Source organism: Harpegnathos saltator, unplaced genomic scaffold (assembly GCF_003227715.2).
Source record: "Harpegnathos saltator strain DR-91 unplaced genomic scaffold, Hsal_v8.6 scaffold29, whole genome shotgun sequence".
Lineage (NCBI taxonomy): Eukaryota > Metazoa > Arthropoda > Insecta > Hymenoptera > Formicidae > Harpegnathos > Harpegnathos saltator.
The window spans coordinates 510,409-532,662 of NW_020230083.1; the positions used below are offsets into that span (position 1 = coordinate 510,409).

General features: G+C 39.7%; 1 protein-coding gene across 2 annotated transcripts; it reads left to right on the forward strand.

The window, feature by feature from the left end:
* Positions 1–771: 771 nt before the first annotated feature.
* On the forward strand, positions 772–15,501 carry LOC109504124 (uncharacterized). Of its 2 annotated transcripts, XM_025299716.1 has the most exons (8): positions 772–913; positions 972–1,089; positions 1,255–1,516; positions 1,647–1,772; positions 14,646–14,736; positions 14,902–15,038; positions 15,104–15,236; positions 15,348–15,501. In XM_025299716.1, exons 1-8 carry the CDS (start codon positions 824–826, stop codon positions 15,396–15,398), a joined length of 1,008 nt encoding a protein of 335 aa, XP_025155501.1. In that variant the 5' UTR covers positions 772–823; the 3' UTR covers positions 15,399–15,501. The 2 variants fall into 2 exon arrangements, with proteins under 2 accessions (XP_025155501.1, XP_025155502.1); XM_025299717.1 differs by lacking the exon at positions 15,104–15,236 and having other exon boundaries at positions 15,348–15,403.
* The last annotated feature ends 6,753 nt before the right edge of the window (positions 15,502–22,254 follow it).

Genomic DNA, 22,254 nt, shown 5'->3' on the forward strand with positions numbered 1-22,254 from the left:
GTTTTAATTGAAATCGGAAAACGATTAACGTTAGTTAACGTTAATTAACGTTTCATTAAATTTAAAAGCTAAGAGCTAATGGTTGGTAACTGATTATTGACAGCTAACACCTATTCATTGGTAACCATCATTTGATAGCTGTTGATAGTATGATTGAATAGGGGGAGAGGGCTCACTATAAATTGAAGGAAACGAAAAGCCAAGGCTTAGTCAAAATCGGATATGAGTCTTTCGTTCAATATGTAATTGTTCTACTAAGTTCCTGAAATTTTTGTTGGAAGATGTACAGTAAAGCCTCTTTTATGAAAATGGCTTCTTACAATAATAGATTAAGTGAGAGGATGTCCATATTTGTAGATTTTTTACAAAGGCGTTCACGCCTGCTATCGTATATATCGTGCTATATTAAATTACTACCAGGTCTATAGTACTATATTGCATTTTTATCGAACCACTATTGAACATTTATTTTACTATATGCATCGTCACTGTATAATAAGTGCATACAACAGATATTTGTATAGCGAATAAAAGACGAGAGTTCCAGCCCGACCAATTCATGATTTATTTTTTTCGCTTCCATCACCTTGTAGTGACAAGTTGCCCACTGTTTTCCTTATCACTAACAGTTGTCAAATGATAGCTGCCAACAATCAACTGTTAGTTATCAACGATCAGCTGGGAGTTATCAGTTGTCAAAACTAATGACGTTAGTTGTTTTGGTTAGAATTGGTCTTACTATATCTACTCATGTAAAAATAATAATCGCCATCAACTTATTACTTATTATTAGGTTGTATATTTTGTGGAATATTGGTACCGCATGGATGAGATGTTCGAACTTATGCCAACTTTATGTGGTACAATATTTTGCTTTGGAAAACTAACTGGCTTAACTCACAATTCTAAAAAGGTAGACATAATCTTACAGCGTCAAACTCTCGAATTAATTTTGAAATATGTTCTTTTAGTTTAAGGATCTCATAGACTTAACGCATGAAGATTGGATTAATATTCCAAAGGGTCGAGAAAGGCAAATTTTAATGCGCTACGCCAAGATTGCACGAAAGTTTACGATTTCATACGCAAGTAAGAATTTCTGGATAGATACATTAAATACTAGTTAAACAGGATTCATTTTATTAACAAATAAAAACGCAAACTGAACGTTCCAAGTTTATTTATAATTCTACACAGCTAAATGATATTATTATGAAAGTCACATGTGACTCGAATCATTTTTTTTTTACCTAGCTTGCATATGTGGACTTTTGTTTAGTTACCTATTGCTACCTCTCAGCGTATTTGTACTTGATTCTGCTACAACACAGAATGAAACAGGTCCGAGGAAATTATTGCATCGTGCTGAATATTTTGTAGACCAAGAGAAATATTATTATATGCTTTTATCTATTGAGGTTACTGCTTATGTAGTATCCGGTATGATCGTTATAGCCATAGATGCCATTTATTTCTTGTTACTGGAACATATTTGTGGAATGCAAAATGTATTGTGGTGAGAAGGTCGTTTGACTTTATTTTGATCATTTGTTAAATTGATAAACGATTATAAAATTAATGTACGAAAGTTCGACTAGAAAATTCGATATATATTTCTAATATTTATTTGTCTTTGTTTCTTACAGTCACTGTTTGGAGAATTTAACAGTGCGTGATAAATTGAGATGGGTTGACAATGATCAATTGAATATGATCAATGGAGTTGATCGACGTGTGCGACATTGTATTCAACTGGACAAAAGAATAAGAGAGTAAATAAGTGATAATACTTAATATAATTCTTAATATTTATAGATTTATAATTAATATCTTCTCCTAAATTTTTCATATGTGTTATTTTAAATTTTATTATATTGTCGCGCACACGCGAGATGAATTTCACTGAAGAAATAATTACGCGGGAAGAAATAATTACGCTGGGTTGGAAAACAAAAAGCTTTATGTACAGCGTAACTTTACAGCCACGAACCTTTTTGCGCGTAAATTGTAAAGATAAGGCCGCACGCTCTACGTCAATCCGTATCGACGGCTCGTGCTCGACACACAAATTTCTTCTTTTTCGTTGTTTATTTCCTCGCTGCCCAGCTGATCGCTTGTCAATTTTTCAATCAATACTGCCGATCCAAGCTCGCGAACAGCTGACGTTGCCACACATACGGTGGCTCAGATACATTACCCCCTCTCTCTTTTGAAATTGTCGTCCCGACAATTCACGGGGGTTATCCTCTTCTTAGCTCAAGGAAACTTCATAGATCTCGTCCTGTCTTAAGCTGTTGCTGTAGGTTTTGCGAACTCCATACATTTTTGTTTCCGTTTAAGCACGTCCGCTCCAAATATGTCTTCCAGGAGGTGATCAGTCTTCAAGACGTCCAGGAGTGACTAAAACCGAAATCCTCTCGAATCGCTTACCTTTTCCTTGGCACCAGTCTTCGGACAATGGGGTAGGAATCTTCCGTCCAACCGTTTTCAATGAGAACTCTCCGAGTCCCTGCCTTGGCATTCATCCTTTTTTTTCCAAAAGACTCACGGGAAAACTACGGTCAAAAATCGAGTAAGATAGTCTTCTTAATCCGTTGAAGATGGAATATAATAGACTTCATTTAATAAAAAAAAAACGTTAAATCGCTCGTTCGCAAAAGGAAGCTAATCTATCAGAATGAACTATTTTCTTCTTATGCCTTTTTGATTTCTGAATGCAATATACCATGTTACGTCCTGCAGATTTAACTAACAAAATTGTCTTTTCCTCTCGCGGATTTATATTCTCCTAATATAACTATAATAGGAATATATACATATATATTGGTATATTGGTCCGGGATGATAAGAGTGACTGTTGAAAAGGGGTATGAATACGCGGTCTAAATCTGATAAAGACGAGGTGGAAAAAACTTTCCGCGGAGCTGTCGAGAATACACCACTTCGTCGTCCTCGCGAGTTAGAATCATCGGAACAACCTCAACATACATCTACACCATTCGTGCCACACAACCAACAAACTACCACTAATATCACTGAAACATTTCCTGCTCCTACATCTGACGTCGATACTTCAACTATTCGGAAAATTTTGAGTGATAGCCCACTTTCTCTCAGCGCATTTGGTATAACTCATTCACCTCAAAGAACTAATAAACCCCCGAGTCCTATCGCAGAAGTATCTGTCGAAGAAACTAGTTTTTGCGCTGAACCTACGCGGTAAATCTTTTGATAATTCCTTATATTCTTTCCGTCTGGTTGTCACAGAAAGTGAAATAGACCCCAGCAGTAAACTTACGGTAAAAGATCTTACGGAACAAGGCAATCATAGAGAACAATCTAATTTAGAACTTATTACAACCACAGAAACCATGAACGATAACGTAGTAACAAATAACTCTTCCGCTACTTTACGATATGCCGTAGAGGCTGTTCCTTTCTTTGATGGTCAAAATCTACCTGTAGAATATTTTATAGAAGGATGCGAATTAGCAAAGTCCATGTTACCGCCCGAAAACGAAAAATATTTGACTAAGATAATTCAAACTAGATTAACTGGCGACGCTCGTCATTCTGTACAAGACCAGGATTTCTCGCGGATTAATCAGTTAACAAATTTTTGAAACATGTATACGGCTCTTCTAAAAGCTTAATGCAAGTTGAATTAGGACGAAATTACCAACAGGCCGATGAAACGGTACTCACATATGCAAACAGAACGAAAGCAATAGGCAAACGTATATTAGAGGCACACCGAACCACGAATAACAGAGCAATAGATCGCTCTTATAAAACATCATTAGAAAATGAATTGGTTCACAGTTTCATCAGAGGGCTGAAGCCTGAAATAGAGCAAAGAATTGCCAGAAATTTAGATGTAACCGCAACTGTAGAAGAAGCTTTAAGAATTGAAAAAGAATTACGGGATATTTTCGAAATACGTGGGTTGCAAGGTTTTCAAGTCAATACAGATTTGTGTCAAATATGTAAAAAATCCGGTCACACAGCAGATAAATGTAAACTAATATTACAAAATACAAAATCCTTGGGGACCGAAATCTTAGTCTGCCAAATTTGCAAAAAACGGGGCCATAGTGCAGATAAATGTAGATTCCGAGAAGCTATCGGACAAAAGCCGGTAAAAATTGTACAAAGCGATTTCGTCTCATGCCAAATATGCTCTAAACCCGGTCATATTGCTCAAAATTGCCGTTCACTTAATAATCAGCAGGTTATATGCCAAAATTGCCAGAGACCTGGTCACGTCTCTAGAGATTGTAGAGGTAATTCCTCTAATTTTACTAATATTATTTGTCAAATGTGCAATAAACCGGGTCATAACGCGAAGAATTGTTACGCGAATCCTAATCGGAATAATATTCCTAATAACGAAGTATGTCAATGGTGCGGGCGACGTGGACATCAAGCATCTCAATGTAGAGAAAGACAAGTTATTAATAGAAATTCTCCGAGAAATAACGTCCAAATTATTTGTCAAATCTGCAATAGAACGGGACATAGTGCTCGTAATTGTCGCGAAAATCGATCATCGGAAAATACTTCCAATTCTACAATACAAGATTTAGCAAATCAATGTAGATATTGCAAGGAAACGGGGCACACAATAGAAAATTGCATTTTGAGAATCGAAAATAATCGTAAGAAACAGGGAAACTTTCAAGGGTCCCCGACGGCGGGCGCGAACCGGGGAGCCGACGGATCGGGGCGCCCAGTGATGACTGCACTAACAGAAAACACAATAATCGAGCTCCAATAATTAGACCGGTAGAAATTAATTTGAATAAAGAAAGCTGCGTGCCTACTGTTCAGTTAAGTTTAAATGGAAATAGTTATTTTGAAACTTTTATGTTAGATATGGGATCGGGACCCAACCTTATTAAAGAAGCTCGCATTTCAGGAACTCCAGACTTAGATTCAACGCATATATTAAAATTAAATGGAATTAATAATTCACCCGTGTACACTATCGGAAAAATTACTAAGATAATTTTGGGAATTCCTGTCGACTTTCATGTAATTTCCGATGATTTTCCTATTCAATCTTGTGGGATATTAGGCAACGACTTTTTTCAACAAACTAAAGCTAAAATTGATTATTCAAAAGGTCACTTAGAAGTCTTAACCACTAAAATTCCTTTTTATTCACAAGAATCTGTAATAATTCCTGCGCGCTCTAAAGCATTGTTTTTCGTGCGCATCGGAAATCCGCATATTAAAGAGTGATATTTACCCAAGATAACTATAGGAAAAGGTGTAGAAGTAGAATCAACCGGCTTAATAAAAAATATTGACGGTAAGGCTTACACTAATGTAATTAATTCTTTGGATACTGAGATAGAAATATTAATACCAATTATCAATATACGACCCGCGATTTTAAAGGATAACGAGAAGAATAACGATATTAAAGATGGAAATATTGAGAATAATAGAGATAACGAAAAACCTAAAGATAAAGGGGAACATATTCTTGACCGCGAAGAAAGAGAACCACGAAATGCGGCATCATGCGACGGCCAAGGTACATTTAATTATATACAAATTAACTCACCGGAGGAAAATCTCGCAACCCCTGTCGAATCAAGAAATGTTGAAAAATTTTGAAAAGGGGAATCAATCTCAACTTCCCCGCCTAGTGACGAAAATTCAGAATAAGAAGCAAGGAGCGACCTTCCATGCTCCTATTAAACAAAAAGAAAAAATTGAATTCAGGAACTGATTCAGAGGAACTGATTATCACCCGGATCCTACACTCCTATCCCCTTACCTTCTTCCTCGTTTTTCCCCTAGTACTCCGCCTTCTTCTCCTACACACGCGTCCCCGCCTTCAACCCCTTCGATATCTTATTCACCAGTTTCCTTCTCCGAACTATCCACTCCCTTAAATTCACCCGACCACTCACGCTCCCCCTCACCCGACTAACTCTTTACTCATATTCCTTCCTTTTTTTTTTTTATTTCCTCCTTTCACTTCTCATACATACACACGTACATATACACAGTCATTCATCAATTGTATTAAACCGCGTCGTAATTCATTTTGTTATTATACTCATTTTAATAAATCTGTTTATATTTCATTCTTTTTCCAATTGATTTCAAAATCACATACACCCTTCCAACAGTCATGGTCCTATCCCCGGTAAAGGGATTCGCGTCCCTGACCGAAAAACGGACCGCTCGTACGTCGGTGCCCGAGTAAAGGGACCCGTCGGGTCCCTGACCCGTTTACTGACACGCGTGTACGAACGAGGTTCGCCTTACTCGCGAACGAAAAGGTTGCGTTCCTCCTCTAGGACGTAACAACCACATCACTTAATTTTGTAACGACTTCAAAAGGTCCTTCCCAATGTGACTGTAGTTTTGGCGTTCTTCCCACTTTACGACGAGAATTATAAAACCAAATTTTACTTCCCTCAGTAAAATGACACTTCCTAGTGCCCCGATCATAACGAAAGTTGGAAGACATAGATTTTTGGAACAAATTTTGCCTAGCGACTTCATGAATTGAATCTAACTTCTCTTGAAGTTGATGGCAATAATTATTTGTCATCTCTGTCTCAGAAAGAAGAATTCCGCAATAAATCTAACGGTAACCTGAGTTCTCGACTTAATACACCTCAGCGAAATTCCGGTGGCTCATGTCTTGAAGATCGATACGCGAGAAGAAACATCAGAATCCACTGATCCCAATCTCTGATTTTTAGAAATAAATTTAAAGAAATTATTGATAATAGTAAAATATTGTCTCTCTACTTGGCCATCAGACTGCGGATATAACGCGGAAGTGCGTGTCTTTCTAGTTCTCAATAACTTTGAAACCTCCTAAAATAATTGAGATTCAAAACTTTTTCCCTGATCTGTGTGGAGCTCCAAAGGCACTTTATGCCTGGAAATAAATTGCTTCACAAACACATCTATCACAGTAGAAGCTCTTATATTCTTAACATATATTCTTAAAAGGAAAGGCTTTAATCCATTTGGAAAAACAATCTACAATTACCAACAAGTATTTATTTCCCAAAAAGAATAGTCGGAAGAGGCCCAAGAATGTCCATCTGGAGCCTCTCCAGCGGTAATCCAACATTATAAACTTGCAAAGGAAATTTTCTTTTATCAGCAGGAAACTTTTTCGCAAAATTTAGCATGACTTGCACCAATTTTCGACATCTTTTTCGCAGGTCGCCCAATAAAATCTTTTCCGTATCTTGTCTAACATTTTGTTGACTCCAAAATATACACCGGATGGAGAATCATGAGTCTCCCCTGGAACTTCCTTAATTCTATTCCGAGGATCGATAACCTGAAGAACATGCGATTTAAGATTTATGACTCTCCCATTTCTTATAAAGGATTCCATCCCTCGAAACCAACAACTCCTAATAGAACCAGTAAAGTAGTTTTTGCAGAAATATTATTTGGGGAAACGGTCTGCTATAACGGTCGTTATTGCTGCTCCTCTTCAAGCAAAATAAAGGAAATAGAAGGATTTTCCAATTGTTCTTTCCTCCAGTTCATAGAATTATTCTCCCCAAAAATTATTCATTCCAACACCTCTTTACTATTCATAGTTTCTCTTAATTTCACTCTTATACAAGTGCAAGGGGTTTCTTTATAAGGTCGATGAGAAAGTCCATCGACATTCTTATTCGCACATCCTTTACGATATTCAATTTTAAAATCATATTGCTGTACCCTTTCAATCTAACGAGCAAGTTGTTCCAAGTTTCCAAGTTTTTAAATAGCAGCAGCCATTTCAGGGATTGATGATCTGTTCGAATTATAAACTTCCGTCCGTAAAGATAATTATAGATTTCAAAGAATCTATAATTGCCAGTAATTCTCATTGCGTTACACAATAATTTCGCTCTGTTTTACTTAACATTCGGCTATAGTAAGCTATAACTTTTCAGTTCTATACTGAACTTGCGATAAAACAGTACCGATCCCATGGCCCGAAGTATCGATGTTGAAGATAAATTCCATATTTTCCAAAGGAAAGGAAAGAACTGGAGGAGTAGTCAATGTTCATTTAAGATTTTCAAAAGCTTGCTAACATTGCTCAGTTCATGAAAATTTAGTTAAATTCTCTGTCAAAATATACAAAGGTTTTGCAATCAACGAGAATCCTTTAACAAATCTTCGATAATAAAAGCAAAAACTAAGAAAACTTCGAACTTGCTTCTTAGTCATGGGGACAAGTCATTCCGCCACTGCAGAGATCTTTTGTGGATTTGTCATTACTCCCTTTTCAGAAATTATAATATATGACTTAGAAAAGTTACACTTCTGCTAAACAAAATACATTTCTTAAGGTTAATCTTCAAATTGATTTTCCTTAACCGTGAAAATACCTCTCAAAGATTCTTCATCATTCCCTGAAACGTGTGACTGAAAATTATATCATCCAAATTATATCAAACAATTACATCATTCAAATAAATGAGACAAATCTAAAATATAAGGCCATGTAAAATCTTTTCCATCACTCGTTCAAAAGTAGCTGGAGCATTACATGATCCAAATGGCATGGCAGTAAATTGTCATAACCTTTTCCGAAAGTACAAGCTGTCTCTTTATCCTCTTCCCGGAGATTTACTTGCCAGTACCCGTTCTTTAAATCAATTGTTGAAAACCACACATTTCCTGACAATCGATCAAGGAAATTGTTCATCCTGGGTGAAGGATAGGAATCCTTCACAGTTACCGCATTAAAACTCCAAAAATCCACACAGAATCTGCAAGTGCCATCCTTCTTTTTAGTCAAAACTACAGGCGGCAACCATGGAGTTTTCGATTCTTCTGTAACTCCCTTATTCAGCATCTCCTCAACAAGTTTCACGGCCTCCGTTTGCATCCTCTGAGGAACTCGACATGAATTCTGCTTAATTGGCCGGTTATCCAGTAATTAAATTTTATGTTCGACCACGTCACAATTACCGGATGTAACCGTCTCCAAAAACACGTCCTTATATTCTAAAATAAATTTAGCCAAATCTTTTTGAGAATAGTCCAACTCTCCAGAATGTTACGAGAAGAAAGACTATAATTCTTCATGTTTCCTGTCTTCTCTGATTCGCGCACAAGTAACTAACTCTTCGTCCGGTTGCAAATACCTAACGCAATCCGGAGTCCAGATTCCGCATCAGTTTTCAATAAGAAATTCGTCCCTAAAAGGCAATCATCCGCCATCTTAACAACAAACATTGGCATTTTCATAGAAAATTTTCCTAATTCCATCTCTACAAACACTGGCGAACGAACCGAAACCATTTTCCCCGTCAAATAAATCAAATCCGAATAATTTTCCATTCTGCTCACTTTGCAGCCTTCGATAAATTTTTTATTAACAATTGACACGTCTGAACCCCTATCTATTTTAAACGTACAACATTCCCCATTCAATATTCCCGAATATGCGAATAAAGGAGAACTTAAACATCTAACGCTAATTTTATTCCTAATGTCCGGAGTCTCGCCTTCCTTTGCCGAATCGACCCCGGTTAACTCGGCAAATCCTAATTTGACTGCTCATTTGTCTTTAACGCTGGACATTCTGCCCGGAAATTCCTTTCCGGAAATTCCTTCCGGAAGTCCTTTCCTCCCACAATTCCAGCATTCCCTCTTTTCATTAACAGCATTCGGCCTTTTATTTCGGGAAGAATTATTGAAACTTTTCGATCGCAATCTCTCCTTTGAAAATGTTGCTCCGGTATTTCCTTTCACATTTATTTCCCTATTTTCCTTTTACGGAAAGAAACTCTTTTGAGTATTGTTAAATTCCGTTTTCCGCGGAGGCTCGAATTTTTGCCCTAAAAACTTTTTATTACTACGGGGAAAACTTGTCTCCTATATCGCTTATATTGTTATCGCTCGCTCGATCGCAATTTTTAAAGACGTAACATTTTCTAACTGTAATGTCCGCTTAATGAATCCATCAGATATTGCTGCGATAAATTATGCGCATGAAATTTTGTCACGAATTTCCGCCGTACAGGAGAATTTAATTAAGACTAATTAAATTATCTGTTCGCCCGCGCTATCATCTCAAATTGGCTAATAAAGTCGCGCAACGGAACTGTTCCGTCGTAAGTATCCAGCTTTAATTTCATTCCGGTAAAAGCAATATTTCTGGAGTGACTTACAAGTAACACTACCCAACTGTCATTCACCAATCGGAATGAAACTCTTCTCTCTTATAAAGCATTGAAATATGTTGAAAATTCATTTTTTTATTTTTCCTCGAAACGCTTTTTAACCTCTTGACTGTCGGAGGCAAATTGTATCTTGTGAGTCAAAAATGACAGAAAGTAACTCTGATGGTCATAAAACTCGGTACTCTAAGGTTTTTTGGGTCGCTAAATCCGAATATGTCAAAATTTTAACATTCAACATGGCGGATCCAATATGGCGGACACCAATTTAAAAATATCAACATATTGGGTCTGGGAAAAAGTTCGTAGCGTTCTTTTAGTAAAATTCAACTGGTTTTCTTATAGTGTGAAAATTAATTTATTTAAACCAAATATGCTCTATTATTATCGACAATGTTTCGCCATTTTTCGGGTAGAGCCATGATGCCATCGGTGAAGAACTTCTGTGGTTTCTGGTTGAAAAGCTGAATCAAGTAGTTTTCACAGGCTTCTTTTGAAACCAGCTTAATTCCATTGAGAGAATTCTGCAGAGATCGGAACAAGTGATAGTCAGAGGGTACTATGTCTGGACTATATGGTGGATGCATCAAAACTTCCCAACCAAGCTCTCGCAATTTTTGACAGGTCATCAAAGAAGTGTGTGATCGGGCGTTGTCATGATGGAAGACAGCACCTTTCCTATTATTCAATTCGGGCCGTTTTCTTTCAATTGCCTGGCGTAATCTCTCTAGTTGTCCATAGTAGAGTTGAGAATCGATCGTCTGACCAACTGGAAGTAGCTCATGGTGGACGATTCCCTTCCAGTCCCATCACACACACAGCATTACCTTTTTCGGCGTCAATCCTGGCTTCGCGAACGCTTGTGACGGCTCACCATCCCTTGTCCACGATCTTTGACGCTTCCGATTGTCGTACGTGATCCATTTTTCATCACCGGTTACGACACGTTTCAGAAATGGCTTGATTTCATTGCGTTTCAGCAGCGTATCGCAGATGTTAATTCGGCCTATCATGTTGTTCGCGCTCAACTCATGAGGAACTCATATATCGAGCTTCTTTTTGTAGCCAGCTTTGTGTAAATGGTGCAAAACAGTTTTGTGGTCAATGCCTAGCTCCATACCAATATCGACACTGTTGATATGCTTATCTTGCTGGACTTTTTCAAGAATTTCAACAGCTTTTTCAGTGATTGGACGACCAGAGCGTGACTCATCTTTCACATCAAAATTACCAGAACGGAAGCAAGCGAACCATTTCCGCGCAGCAGATTTTGCTAAAGTACCTTCACCGTACACAGCACAAATTTTTTCACAAGCCTGCGCAGCGTTCTTCCCTTTGACGTAATAATATTGCAAAATATAGCGCAATTTTTCATTACTTTTCTCCATTTTCAAACGCAAACAACTTTCCAACCACTGCACCAATTTCGATGTTTATACACTCAAAGTAACGCTCGAAGTGTCACCTTTCCAACGAGTGTTTAGTGGTATCGCTGCGATCTGTGTTTCCTGAGTTATTTGCAATTGACGCCATCTATCGGGAAAAACGCCACGAACTTTTTCCCAGACCCAATATTTTCATAAAACTCGTATCCTAAGGTTTTTTAGGTCGCTGAATCGAAATATGATATCAAAATTCCAAAATTAAGAATTTTATAAAAATATGTTGATTTTTTAAATTTGTGTCAGCCACGTTAGATCCGCCATTTTCAATTTTGAAATTTTAATATATTCGAATTCAGCAATCCAAAAGACCTTAGAATATCGAGTTTTATGACCATCAGAGTTACTTTGTGTCAACGCATTTTTGACCTATAAGGTATAATTTGCTTCCGACAGTTAAGAGGTTTAAAAGCGCTTTCAGGAAAAATAAAAAACAGATTTTCAATATTTTTCAATGCTTTATAAGACTGCAAAATTTCATTCCGATTGGTGAATGACAGTTGGATAGTGTTACTTGTTAGCTGTATTGGCTCTCCACCTGCGGCCAGCTGATTCCGAAGCTCCTGCAGTTCCTGTCGCTCTCGTTCCCTGTCCGCTCGGACTTGCCGCAGCTTCTCCATGAATTTCCATCGTGACCGCTTCCGCGCCCAAAGAACACGCCGCTCCGGTCTCCATTATTGCCGTTTCAAGATGCTGCCGCTTTCTTGTTACTTACTGGGCCATTCATCATCTCACAACACTTAAAATCGTTCACACAAATCTCAGGATAGTTCTGTTCCGGACAAGCCCACAAAAATATCGCGCACAGGCGGGATAAATTCCGCTGCGCGGGAAGAAATAATTACACGCTAGGTTGGAGAACGAAAAACTTTATGTACAGCATAACTTTACAGCTACGAACCCTCTTGCGCGTAAATTGTAAAGACAAGGCTACACGCTGTACGTCAGCCCGTGTCGACAGCTCGTGCTCGACACACACATTTCTTCTGTTACGCCCTGCAGACTCCGCGCACTCTAGACTTCTTTTATAAATAAGGAAAATTGAATTTATTATTACTTATTATATGGCCGGATATGCTCAGGCATGTTATCACATGACGCGATCTCTGGAAGTTTTGATGCTCCGGAAATATTAACAATCTTGAACCAACTCCGATCTTGTTTCCCACGCGCTTAGTCAAGGATAACAGTATCGCATCCTTCTTAGAAATATCGATATTTCCTTCTTAAGATTGTTATCACGTTTTTTTTAACAAAAAGACTCTCTAAATCCTCTTATTGCCACATGCATCCTATCTCCTATAAAATTATCTTAAAGACACTGCGATATATTCTTAACCCCCACCTTTAAAAAGCATTCGAAGCACAGTCCTATGACCATATTTGGGCATAAAAATTAGATTTCCGAAATATTTCCCTAAAACCCCACTCTGTCAACCGAGCTGACGTTTTGAGAAAAGCCAAAAAGCCAAGACACTTCTCGACCGACCCGCAGCCAGAACAAAAGCTTCTCTTCAGCACCCCTTCAATCCTCCTAACAATCTAGCCTACTAGTGGCGTAGACAGATTAATGTTTCGCCAGTTGTTAATTATTCTGTGCAACGATCTTGTACACCATCGTGCACAATCATCGTGATCATTTTGGACCATCGTGAGCAATCCAGCAGAAACCAGCTTCCTATTCTTGGCGCAAAACTTGGGTCATCCACCTTCACCGACACGCAGTAATTACATTCTTTATTTTCGACAAATAGCACAGAACCAGCAGTAAGTTATTTATTCTTTCTTTTGCCTGAGTGACCCCTTTCTTTTCATTTATCTTCTTTTCTTCTCTCTGTTTTCTTTTCCTTTCCTTTTTCTTCCTTTTTTCTATCCCCCTTGGCATTCCTCCTTAATTGTGAAATCCGGTGTCAGTGGCCCAATCTTGTCGATCTCAATTGGACATAACGAACACGGAATTTTGTTCAAACCGCGATTATTTATATATATATGTATACACATTATAAAATTTTACAAATTTTATTTCATTGTGAACTTCCGCCTAATCATCAATAAAATAAGTTATTTGTAATGGTAAGCCAATCACGTTTTCCAACTAATTGTTCACAATAAAAATTCTCCCTTCCCTCAACTGTCGCTCACGGTCCTATCCCAGGTAAAAGGATTCAGTTCCTTGACCTAAATAAAGGACCACCGACGTACGTCCGCGCCAGATAAAGGGGTCATTCCGATTCTTGATCTGCACCGCAGACTTACAAGTATGTCGGAGCTTGCGAAAGCAAGCGTCAAGTTGCGTTCCTCATCCAGGACGTAACACTTCTGTTTTGTTGTTTCTTTTCTCATTGCTCAGCTGATTACTTTTCATGTTTCAATCAATACTACCGTCCAAGCTCGCGAACAGCTGACATTGCCACATGTACAGTGGCTCGGATGCAATATATATAAATAAAAAAGAATATACAGGGTGTTAAATTTCAAACGTAACAGGTAAAAAATCTTGAAAACTATGAAAGATATTAAAAAAAGTTAAAACACGTGTTTCATGATTTCGAAAGGGAAAGAGAATGGTATTATCATTTTTTTATTTGGAAGGCATTTTCAAGGTCAGTTGAAGGTCAACTTAATTTTTTAAAATAGGAAGCTCAATTTTTTATTATGTCTCCTTTTTCTACCAATTAATTTTAACAACTTTTGTCTGAAATATTTTTTTATTTGCTTAATATTTTTTGAAACATTTAAGGAAAACTTGGTAACTTTTTCGACATTTAACTTACGATATCTCGCTAACTATTCGTAGAAAGAAAAAATAATATTAGACTTTTTTACTTTATTTACTATCAAGAATATATTACTATAATAGTTCCCTAACTTTTGTTCATTTAATAATTTTAAAATTTCCAAAGGTCGATAAGTTAACAAAAGTTAAGGCATATACAACCTGTTATGTTTGAAATTTAATACCCTATATACAATATTCATATTATATATTAATGTTTATATATAAACAATAACATATTTATAAATTCAGATATGTAGATATAGTGGAAGCTACTTTCGCGACAAGTATTTTAGTTGATATTGGATTTGGATTTATGTTTCATACTTCTACATGTATAATGGTAAATATAGTAAATATATATTCTATAACTTAATGTCAAACACAGATACTTATATTTTTCTTCCTTTCTTTTTTCTCTTGATTTTGCTTTCTATCTTTCTGAAAAAATTTTTTATTCGACAAGTTTTGCCAACCAACTTTTGAAAGTACATGTTATCTTCTACAGATTGTGATTCGAAAGGGTCGGTTAACTGAACTTGCGCAATTCGTATCATTGTTGATATTACAGAGCTTCAGATTCTTTTTAATCAGTTGGACTGGACAAGAAGTGATCGATCACAGCTCTATCATTCCGATAGCGACGTAAGATAAAATGAAAAACTATAAAAACATTCGTATTAGAAATCCTAAAAACTTTTATTTTGTAGTTATAATGCAATGTGGTATCAGATGCCTATAGAAATACAAAAGAATCTAATGTTACTAATTGTGAGAAGTCAGAAATTTTCCCAATTAACAATTGCGAAATTTTACGTTATTAATCTGGAAAATTTCAGCGCGGTAATGACACAAAAATATCAGTTTATCGATGGTGCCATCGACTGAATCTAGAAACTCGAATATTAGAGAACTTGATATTGTAACAATATACAATGTATTTAATTTTTTAAGGTAATGAAGACATCAGTGACATATTGTACGGTAATGACTTCGATACGTTAGGCCCAAAGTGTAATTTTGAACAAGGAATCTCTCAATAATTCTTCTCTCACTAGTTCGTTGTCTGCTTTTTAAAAACTTGAGTGATTAATATAATTATTCACTATGTTTATTATATCGTATGCTTATTAATAAATATGCTTATATATAAATCAATATTTTCATGTATTTAATATATTGTTAACAAATAAATTATATATAAATACGCTATTGTAGGAAGTAACAGATTTCATTTATTTTATGTTATTGTAAAATCTTTCTTATGCTTTCTTTTATTTGTATCTCCTGCGCGCTGAAGCGTCTCATTCCGTCTTCCGTTTCTCACGTTTAGAAAAGTCGCTGCGATGGCGCTATAGTAGGAGTAGTTCGTTAGAAGACGAGAGACGTATAATAATGGCGTCGACCCGTCCTTTGCCGTTTTTATACTTCATACAATATTCAATAATTTTCCCTTTTCTTTCATCATCATTTTCTTACAAATTGGGAGCTCATCTACGGGATATGGTAAGAGCGAGATCTTTCCTTTTCTAAAAAAGCGAAAAGAGCAACATTGTGTGAAACGACTACGGTAACGACGATCTACGACGAGTGAATATGACGAATATGACGAATACAGCGAATAGGGCGAATACGATGAATACGACGAATAGCGATAATCAACGACGTTGTGGATAGAACGAGAAGTTGGTTGTACTTTGGACGACGACTACGATGAGGTACGACGAAGTACGACGAAATCGCAAATTGCAAATTGATCCGTAGTACGACGAAAGACGTTACTCTTGAATAATGAAATCGCTAAGACAAATTCAGATAGTTGCCCACAGAATAGGAACATCGTCGCGTCCGTATATGGGCTCTATCGACTTGTGTTCGAAAAAGACCATGAAAGAAGGACGGCGCACTAGGTGGCGACGGGACGCCGTGCGTTCGAGACCTGTATCTTATTTCGTTCCGAAGAGAGAAAAATATCGGGAGTGCTTCGATTTTAATGATACGTCAGAGGAATTTCGAACAAAACTGAAATACTCTGCTGCGTCTTCAGCTGGTGATTTGATATCCATGTGAAATATTCTAGGCCTGGATTACACTGGCACTAAAGAAGAGTTGCGACAGAGAATTATACAGGCATGGACATCAAATCGCTAATGCCACATGATGACAATATCGAAACTGAAGAAGAGACGGAAGAATGAAAGAGTCGAAGGGACCAATAGAGTCAAAGGAGTCACGATATCAGCGACAAAAAAAGATTAAACAAATTAAGGGAATCTTGGAGCGGCGACTGAACCCCGACGGGGTTGTCCCCGTTACGACCGTGTCAGCGACAACGACCGGTCGCCGCACGGCCGAAGACCGCCGCAACCTTCCCCGTACCGCACCGTCCATCAGTGCAGTGGCATTAAGACGTTAGACGCCGAAATACAAGCAATCGATCGTCCGCTCGGGAAAAATCGGGAACGGGGTACGAAAAGGGGTAATCCCAAAATTCGCATGCGCGAATTTCGCAGAATTAGGAGATAACCCCCTTCCGAGTTGCGCGTAACTCCCGATCGCGAAATTAAAGGGTATATAACCCATTCTCTCGACGAGATCGAGAGCAGAGCGGCGCCGTCTCGTAGTAAGACAGTCTTCAGAGCAAAGCTCCACGGCTAGCAGAGGCACCAGACCAGAAGACCGAGTAGGACCGAGAAGATCAGTGGAGCGAACCGCGAGTCCGGAAAGCACGGCCAAACGCCGGTGAATAATCCTCCAAATACCGTACCGCATCACCGGGAGAATATTACAAGACCCGGCAGCACTCGCTAAACAGACGCCCAGCGTTCCACCGATTCGATCAGCGATTTCTAAGTACTCGTCCGTCTGCGCTAAGCAGCAGTTAGCAGCCACGCAGAATTAGAATAAGTTTCTGTTGCGAGAGTCGGTAGCAGTTAGCCACCGTCTCCGCGATTTCTAAGTGCTCGTCCGTCGACGTTAGGCAGCAGTTAGCCGCCCGCCGAATAGAATAAGTATCTGTTGCGAGAAGTCGGCAGCATTTAGCCACCGTCTCCGCGATTTCTAAGTACTCGTCCATCGACGTTAGATAGCAGTTAGCCGCCCCGCCGAATAGAATAAGTTTCTGTTACGAGAAGCCGGCAGCATTTAGCCACCGTCTCCGCGATTTCTAAGTGCTCGTCCGTCGACGTTAGGCAGCAGTTAGCCGCTACGTCGAATAGAATAAGTTTCTGTTGCGAGAATCGGCAGCAATTAGCCACCGTCCCCGCAGATTTCTAAGTGCTCGTCCGTCGACGTTAGGCAGCAGTTAGCCGCCACGTCGAATAAAATAAGTTTCTGTTGCGAGAATCGGCAGCAATTAGCCACTGTTTCCGCAGATTTTTAAGTGCTCGTCCATCGGCATCGACCGCAGTTAGCCGCCACGCAGGAATCGCATAATTTCGGGTGACATAGGCGGCACAAATACATGTAAGCTACTGTGCGGAATTCCAAAGTACCAACTCAGCGTTCATTAACGTTGTAATTAGACTAGTGTTCCGTACGACCATATCGCGACGCGTATATTTACTCGCCGAGAAACGCCAGTCGCGAATCCCTGGCAACATTTATACCATCCGTATCATAGCGAAATCATAGGTCGTGAATCGATAGAAATATTTATAATATTCGCCGGGTTACCGTTACGAGCACCGATCGCGAATCACTGGCGATGTTTATCCCGTGTACATGAACCGTAGCAATAGCACCGTCTCGTGAGTCATTCGCGATATTTATTGTGTTCCCCGAATATTGTAAAAGTACCGATCACAAGTCCCTAACGACATTTTTCATATTTATTCGTACCGTATTGATACTACCGGTCGCGAGTCGCTCGCGACGTTTCTCATATTCCGGAGATTATTGTTAAAAGTCATATTTACCGAGACGTTATTGGTATCATCAGTCGCGAGCCTAGTGCGACACTTATCAGAGTCACCTGACTCCTATCCAAGTTGCCAGACGAGAGCCGTTACAACGTGGAAAAGTCGACTAGGTATTGTTACGAATACCGGACACGAATCATTATAAATCCTAACCGTCGGGAACGCAATTTGTGCGACGCACCTCCGATTAACGTTGTGACTGGCCTATTGGCAACATTTTATGATACTCATCTCAGAGCGATAACAGACGATAGCAGGTCTTTTCTTTTCTTTCCATTATTCTGGTTACCAGGAACTGCGTGCATCTCATTGTTCCCACCGGTGAAGCGCGGCCGACCCTCGTCAATCGGTGACAGATCTCGAGCACGTTGCCGGTCGAAATCCGTGGCCCGCGAGTTGTAAACATTTTCCTGTGCGAATTCGTATTCTACTCGCGAAATACAGCGAGGCTGCCAGAGTGAACCGTATCAGATAGCCGTTTATCGCCGATAACCAGTGTATAGCGAATAGAAGTGTACAAAGTAAAAACCGAATAAATCGGCAGTGAGGCCGAGTGAGAAACCAGCATCACGCTCCTCCTCAAGAGAAGAGTGAAATTAAGAGTTCCAATCAGTTAATCCTACCCAACAATCTCGCAGCGAACACCCGTTCGTCGGTCCGCGGCAAGAGAGCACGGCCGACAGCGGGAGGCCGATCAAGACGAACCGTACCGAGACCTCCGACTCGCGACTCGTCAACTTCGCGAGGATGGAGCGAGGAGAGACGAGCGAGAGGGCGGAGCGTTACATGGGATAGCGTCCTCATCTGAGCGGAACTAAAAATGTTGATAATATCGACATTTATCGATATTTATATATAGATACGTTCCGATATACAGGGTATTCGAAAAAAATGGGTCCCCCCTATTATCTCCAGAAGTACGCACTTTCACGGAAAATGACCCAAATAAAAGTTGTAGGGGTCATGAAATACTATCTTTTTGTAATCTTGAAATTGACCTTGAACTTGACTTTAAGGGTCATTTGAAAGTCAACTTGAAATTTTCAAATCGAAACTGCAATTTTTTATTACACAGTTTTTTTAACAATTAATTTGTACAACTTTTATGTAAAATATTTTTACATTTACCTAATATTTGTTGAAATATTTCAGGAAAACTTGATAACTTCAATATTTAATTTACGATATCTCGCTAACTATTTGTCAGAAGAAAAAGTGGCACTTATTTGATGTCAAGAATATATTGTTATAGTAGCACCTTAATTTTTGTTAATTTGATGATTTTGGAATTTTTAAAAGTCAAAAATATAATTTACAATACAATCGCTTACTCACTACTTATTATCAGCATCAGGATTCAAATGTATGTTACAATATACTTGGCATGCCTCTAATTTAGCGAAAAGTCGAAACATTTGTTATAATATTAATCAACAATGTTTTCCAAGCAATGTCCATGATCAAAAGTGCATTTGTGAACAGCACAATTGTTTTATTACATGTACGTAGTGCAAAAAGATATTTATGTTTTCAATGTTTTTATACAGCTTTTGATGCTCAATATTGCAGCAATATGATAAAATTTTATAACGTTTAGGTTTTGCAAAACGCTTCTATCTTATGAAATGTATACAATTTTGTAATATGCAAGAAAAATATATTCCATTTTAAGAACTGAAAATTATATTTCTATTTTATATTTTATGTTAAAAAGCTTAAAACTTCCTTTTATTGTTCACGTGGGAAAAATCCCTATGGATAATCCGCACCCCTTTGGGAAGGGGTGGGAGTTATAGTGGACCCTTACCGGCTAAAACCCTCCCGGGATGCCTGCCAGGTGAGCCGAAGTGGGGAAGCGGGGAACTGCACCAGCATTCCTCCCCAGCACTCCAGCCCTGAGGCTCGGTGACGTCCAAATGCCGCGTTCCCCCCGCATTGCGCGAGAAAGAGGAGAGTGGCGTTCCAACCAGGCAGGCTTAGTTGGCCTTCTGGTCACTTGCCGTGAAGAAAAGACCACACTATTCGTATGCGGAAGTGTGAGCACCCGGCATCTCGTTTTACACTTTATCGTGCTACTTTCAGTACAGCGACGAGATCGAGGGGCACCTCAGACACCTCGAGGCGATGTTTCATTCTCTGAAAGGGCAGATATTAATAGTAGGCATGGATGCCAACGCGAGATGCCATGTGGAGTGACCACAAATTAGATAAGAGAGGCACGAAGGTCGAGGAATTCATCCGCGCTTGCGGTTAAAAAATCCTCAATGCTCAAGGACATCTGCCTACCTTTTGGACAGCATGGGGCTCGTCACACATCGACGTGACTCTGGCTTCTCTTGCCATAAGCAGATTTGTCGACGAGTGGAAGGTCAGAGAGGGCTAGACGACGAGCGATCACAACTCCCTTGACATCAGGCTGAGGGTGCCGCAAGTCAGGGACGAGGATCAGCGCGCCCTGACAATCGCTCAGTTCGACGTAAGTCGGGTTGACTGGGAGGGGCTCGCTGAGAATCTTCTTTTTATCACACAGGGGAAATCCTCATGGATACCCCCGCCCCTTGGGGAGGACGAGGGTTATGTCGGACTTCTACCGACTAAAACTCTTGCGAGGTGCCTACCGCTCGGAACGTGGTGGGAGGAGTCAGGGGAACTACGTCTGCATTCCCCCCCGAAGGCTCGCTGAGAGCCTAATCGATCTATCTAGATTGAGATTCGAGGTCCTCGACTTGAAGTCTGTCCGGGATGTGGAAAGCTTCGCAAAAATCCTCACAGAAGTTCTCATAGAAGCCTCAAGACGAGCCATGCCTAGAAAGAGGCGTTTTAGAAAGTCCAACCCGTGATGGACGAAAGAATTGACGATCTTCAAGAAGGACATCTACAGGAAGAGACGGGCTCTCCAGCGGGAAAGCGAAAAGTCGACGCACCTCGCAAAACGCCAGGAGTACCGTGCAGCATTGCGAAAGTACGACGTGAGGTTATGGAAGACAAAGAGCAAGAGCTGGCAGAAATTTGTAACGGAGGTGAAACTCGGATCCATGGGAATTCGTGTACAAACACGTGGCCCAGAAGCTCAGGGTGGACAAAATGCTAAGCAGCTTTAGTAATGAAAGCTCCTCGGCCACCATCCTAGAGGAAACTGCCGGACGCCTGCTGGAGATGCATGTCCCGGAAGATCGGGAGAATGAAGACACGCCTGAGCAGCGTGATATCAGAGAAAGCACACGCATCGTGCCCGATACTGATGATGCCCCGTTCTTCTAGAAAGCAGAAATCGTCGCGATCCCAAAATCCTTGAAGTCCAGGAAAGCACCTGGCCTCGATCTCGTAGAAATTGCAGTCGTGCGGATTGCTTCTAAGACAATTCCTGATCAGTTTCTTAGGTTTTTCAATGGGTGCTTCCTGTGAAGCGTCGTTCCCTTCGATCTGGAAAGGTGGCTCGTTTCGAATTTTTCTGGAAGACAAAGACAAGGAGGACCCAAAATCCTACAGACCCATACGTCTTCTCCACGTTGTAGCGAAATTCTTGGAGAAACTCCTAATAGAGCGATTCACCTAGACGTCATAGTCGTCAGGGAAGCTCTCCCATCAGCAGTTCGGCTTCATGCCTGAAAAGTCGACGGAAGACGTGGAGCTACGTCGGATAGTTTCCGCTTCCAAGCGGAGATGCGTCGTTGCGCTACTCTTCGACATAACTGGCGCCTTTGCCAATGTCTGGTGGCCTCTCGTGCTGGGGCCTGGAGTGAGCGGGACTGCCCCCGCAACATCTTCCAGGTTCTCTGCAGTTACTTTAGCAATAGAAGGATTAGAATTTTTTTCGAAGACATCTGCGTCTCCAAAGAGGCAGAGAAAGGCCGCCCTCAAGGCTCAGTTTTAGGCCCAGCTTGCTGGACAGTTATGTTCGACGGTCTCCTCCACGGACTTGACAGAGAGATAGGTAGGTT

What these genes read in the sequence shown, in the direction of transcription:
- LOC109504124 (XM_025299716.1), top strand. Translation starts at nt 824, where the DNA reads ATGGATGAGATGTTCGAACTTATGCCAACTTTATGTGGTACAATATTT. An exon ending in ATACTTCTACATGTATAATG is followed by an intron (nt 14,737 to 14,901) that starts GTAAATATAGTA and finishes TATCTTCTACAG; the next exon opens with ATTGTGATTCGAAAGGGTCG. An exon ending in ATCTGGAAAATTTCAGCGCG is followed by an intron (nt 15,237 to 15,347) that starts GTAATGACACAA and finishes TAATTTTTTAAG; the next exon opens with GTAATGAAGACATCAGTGAC.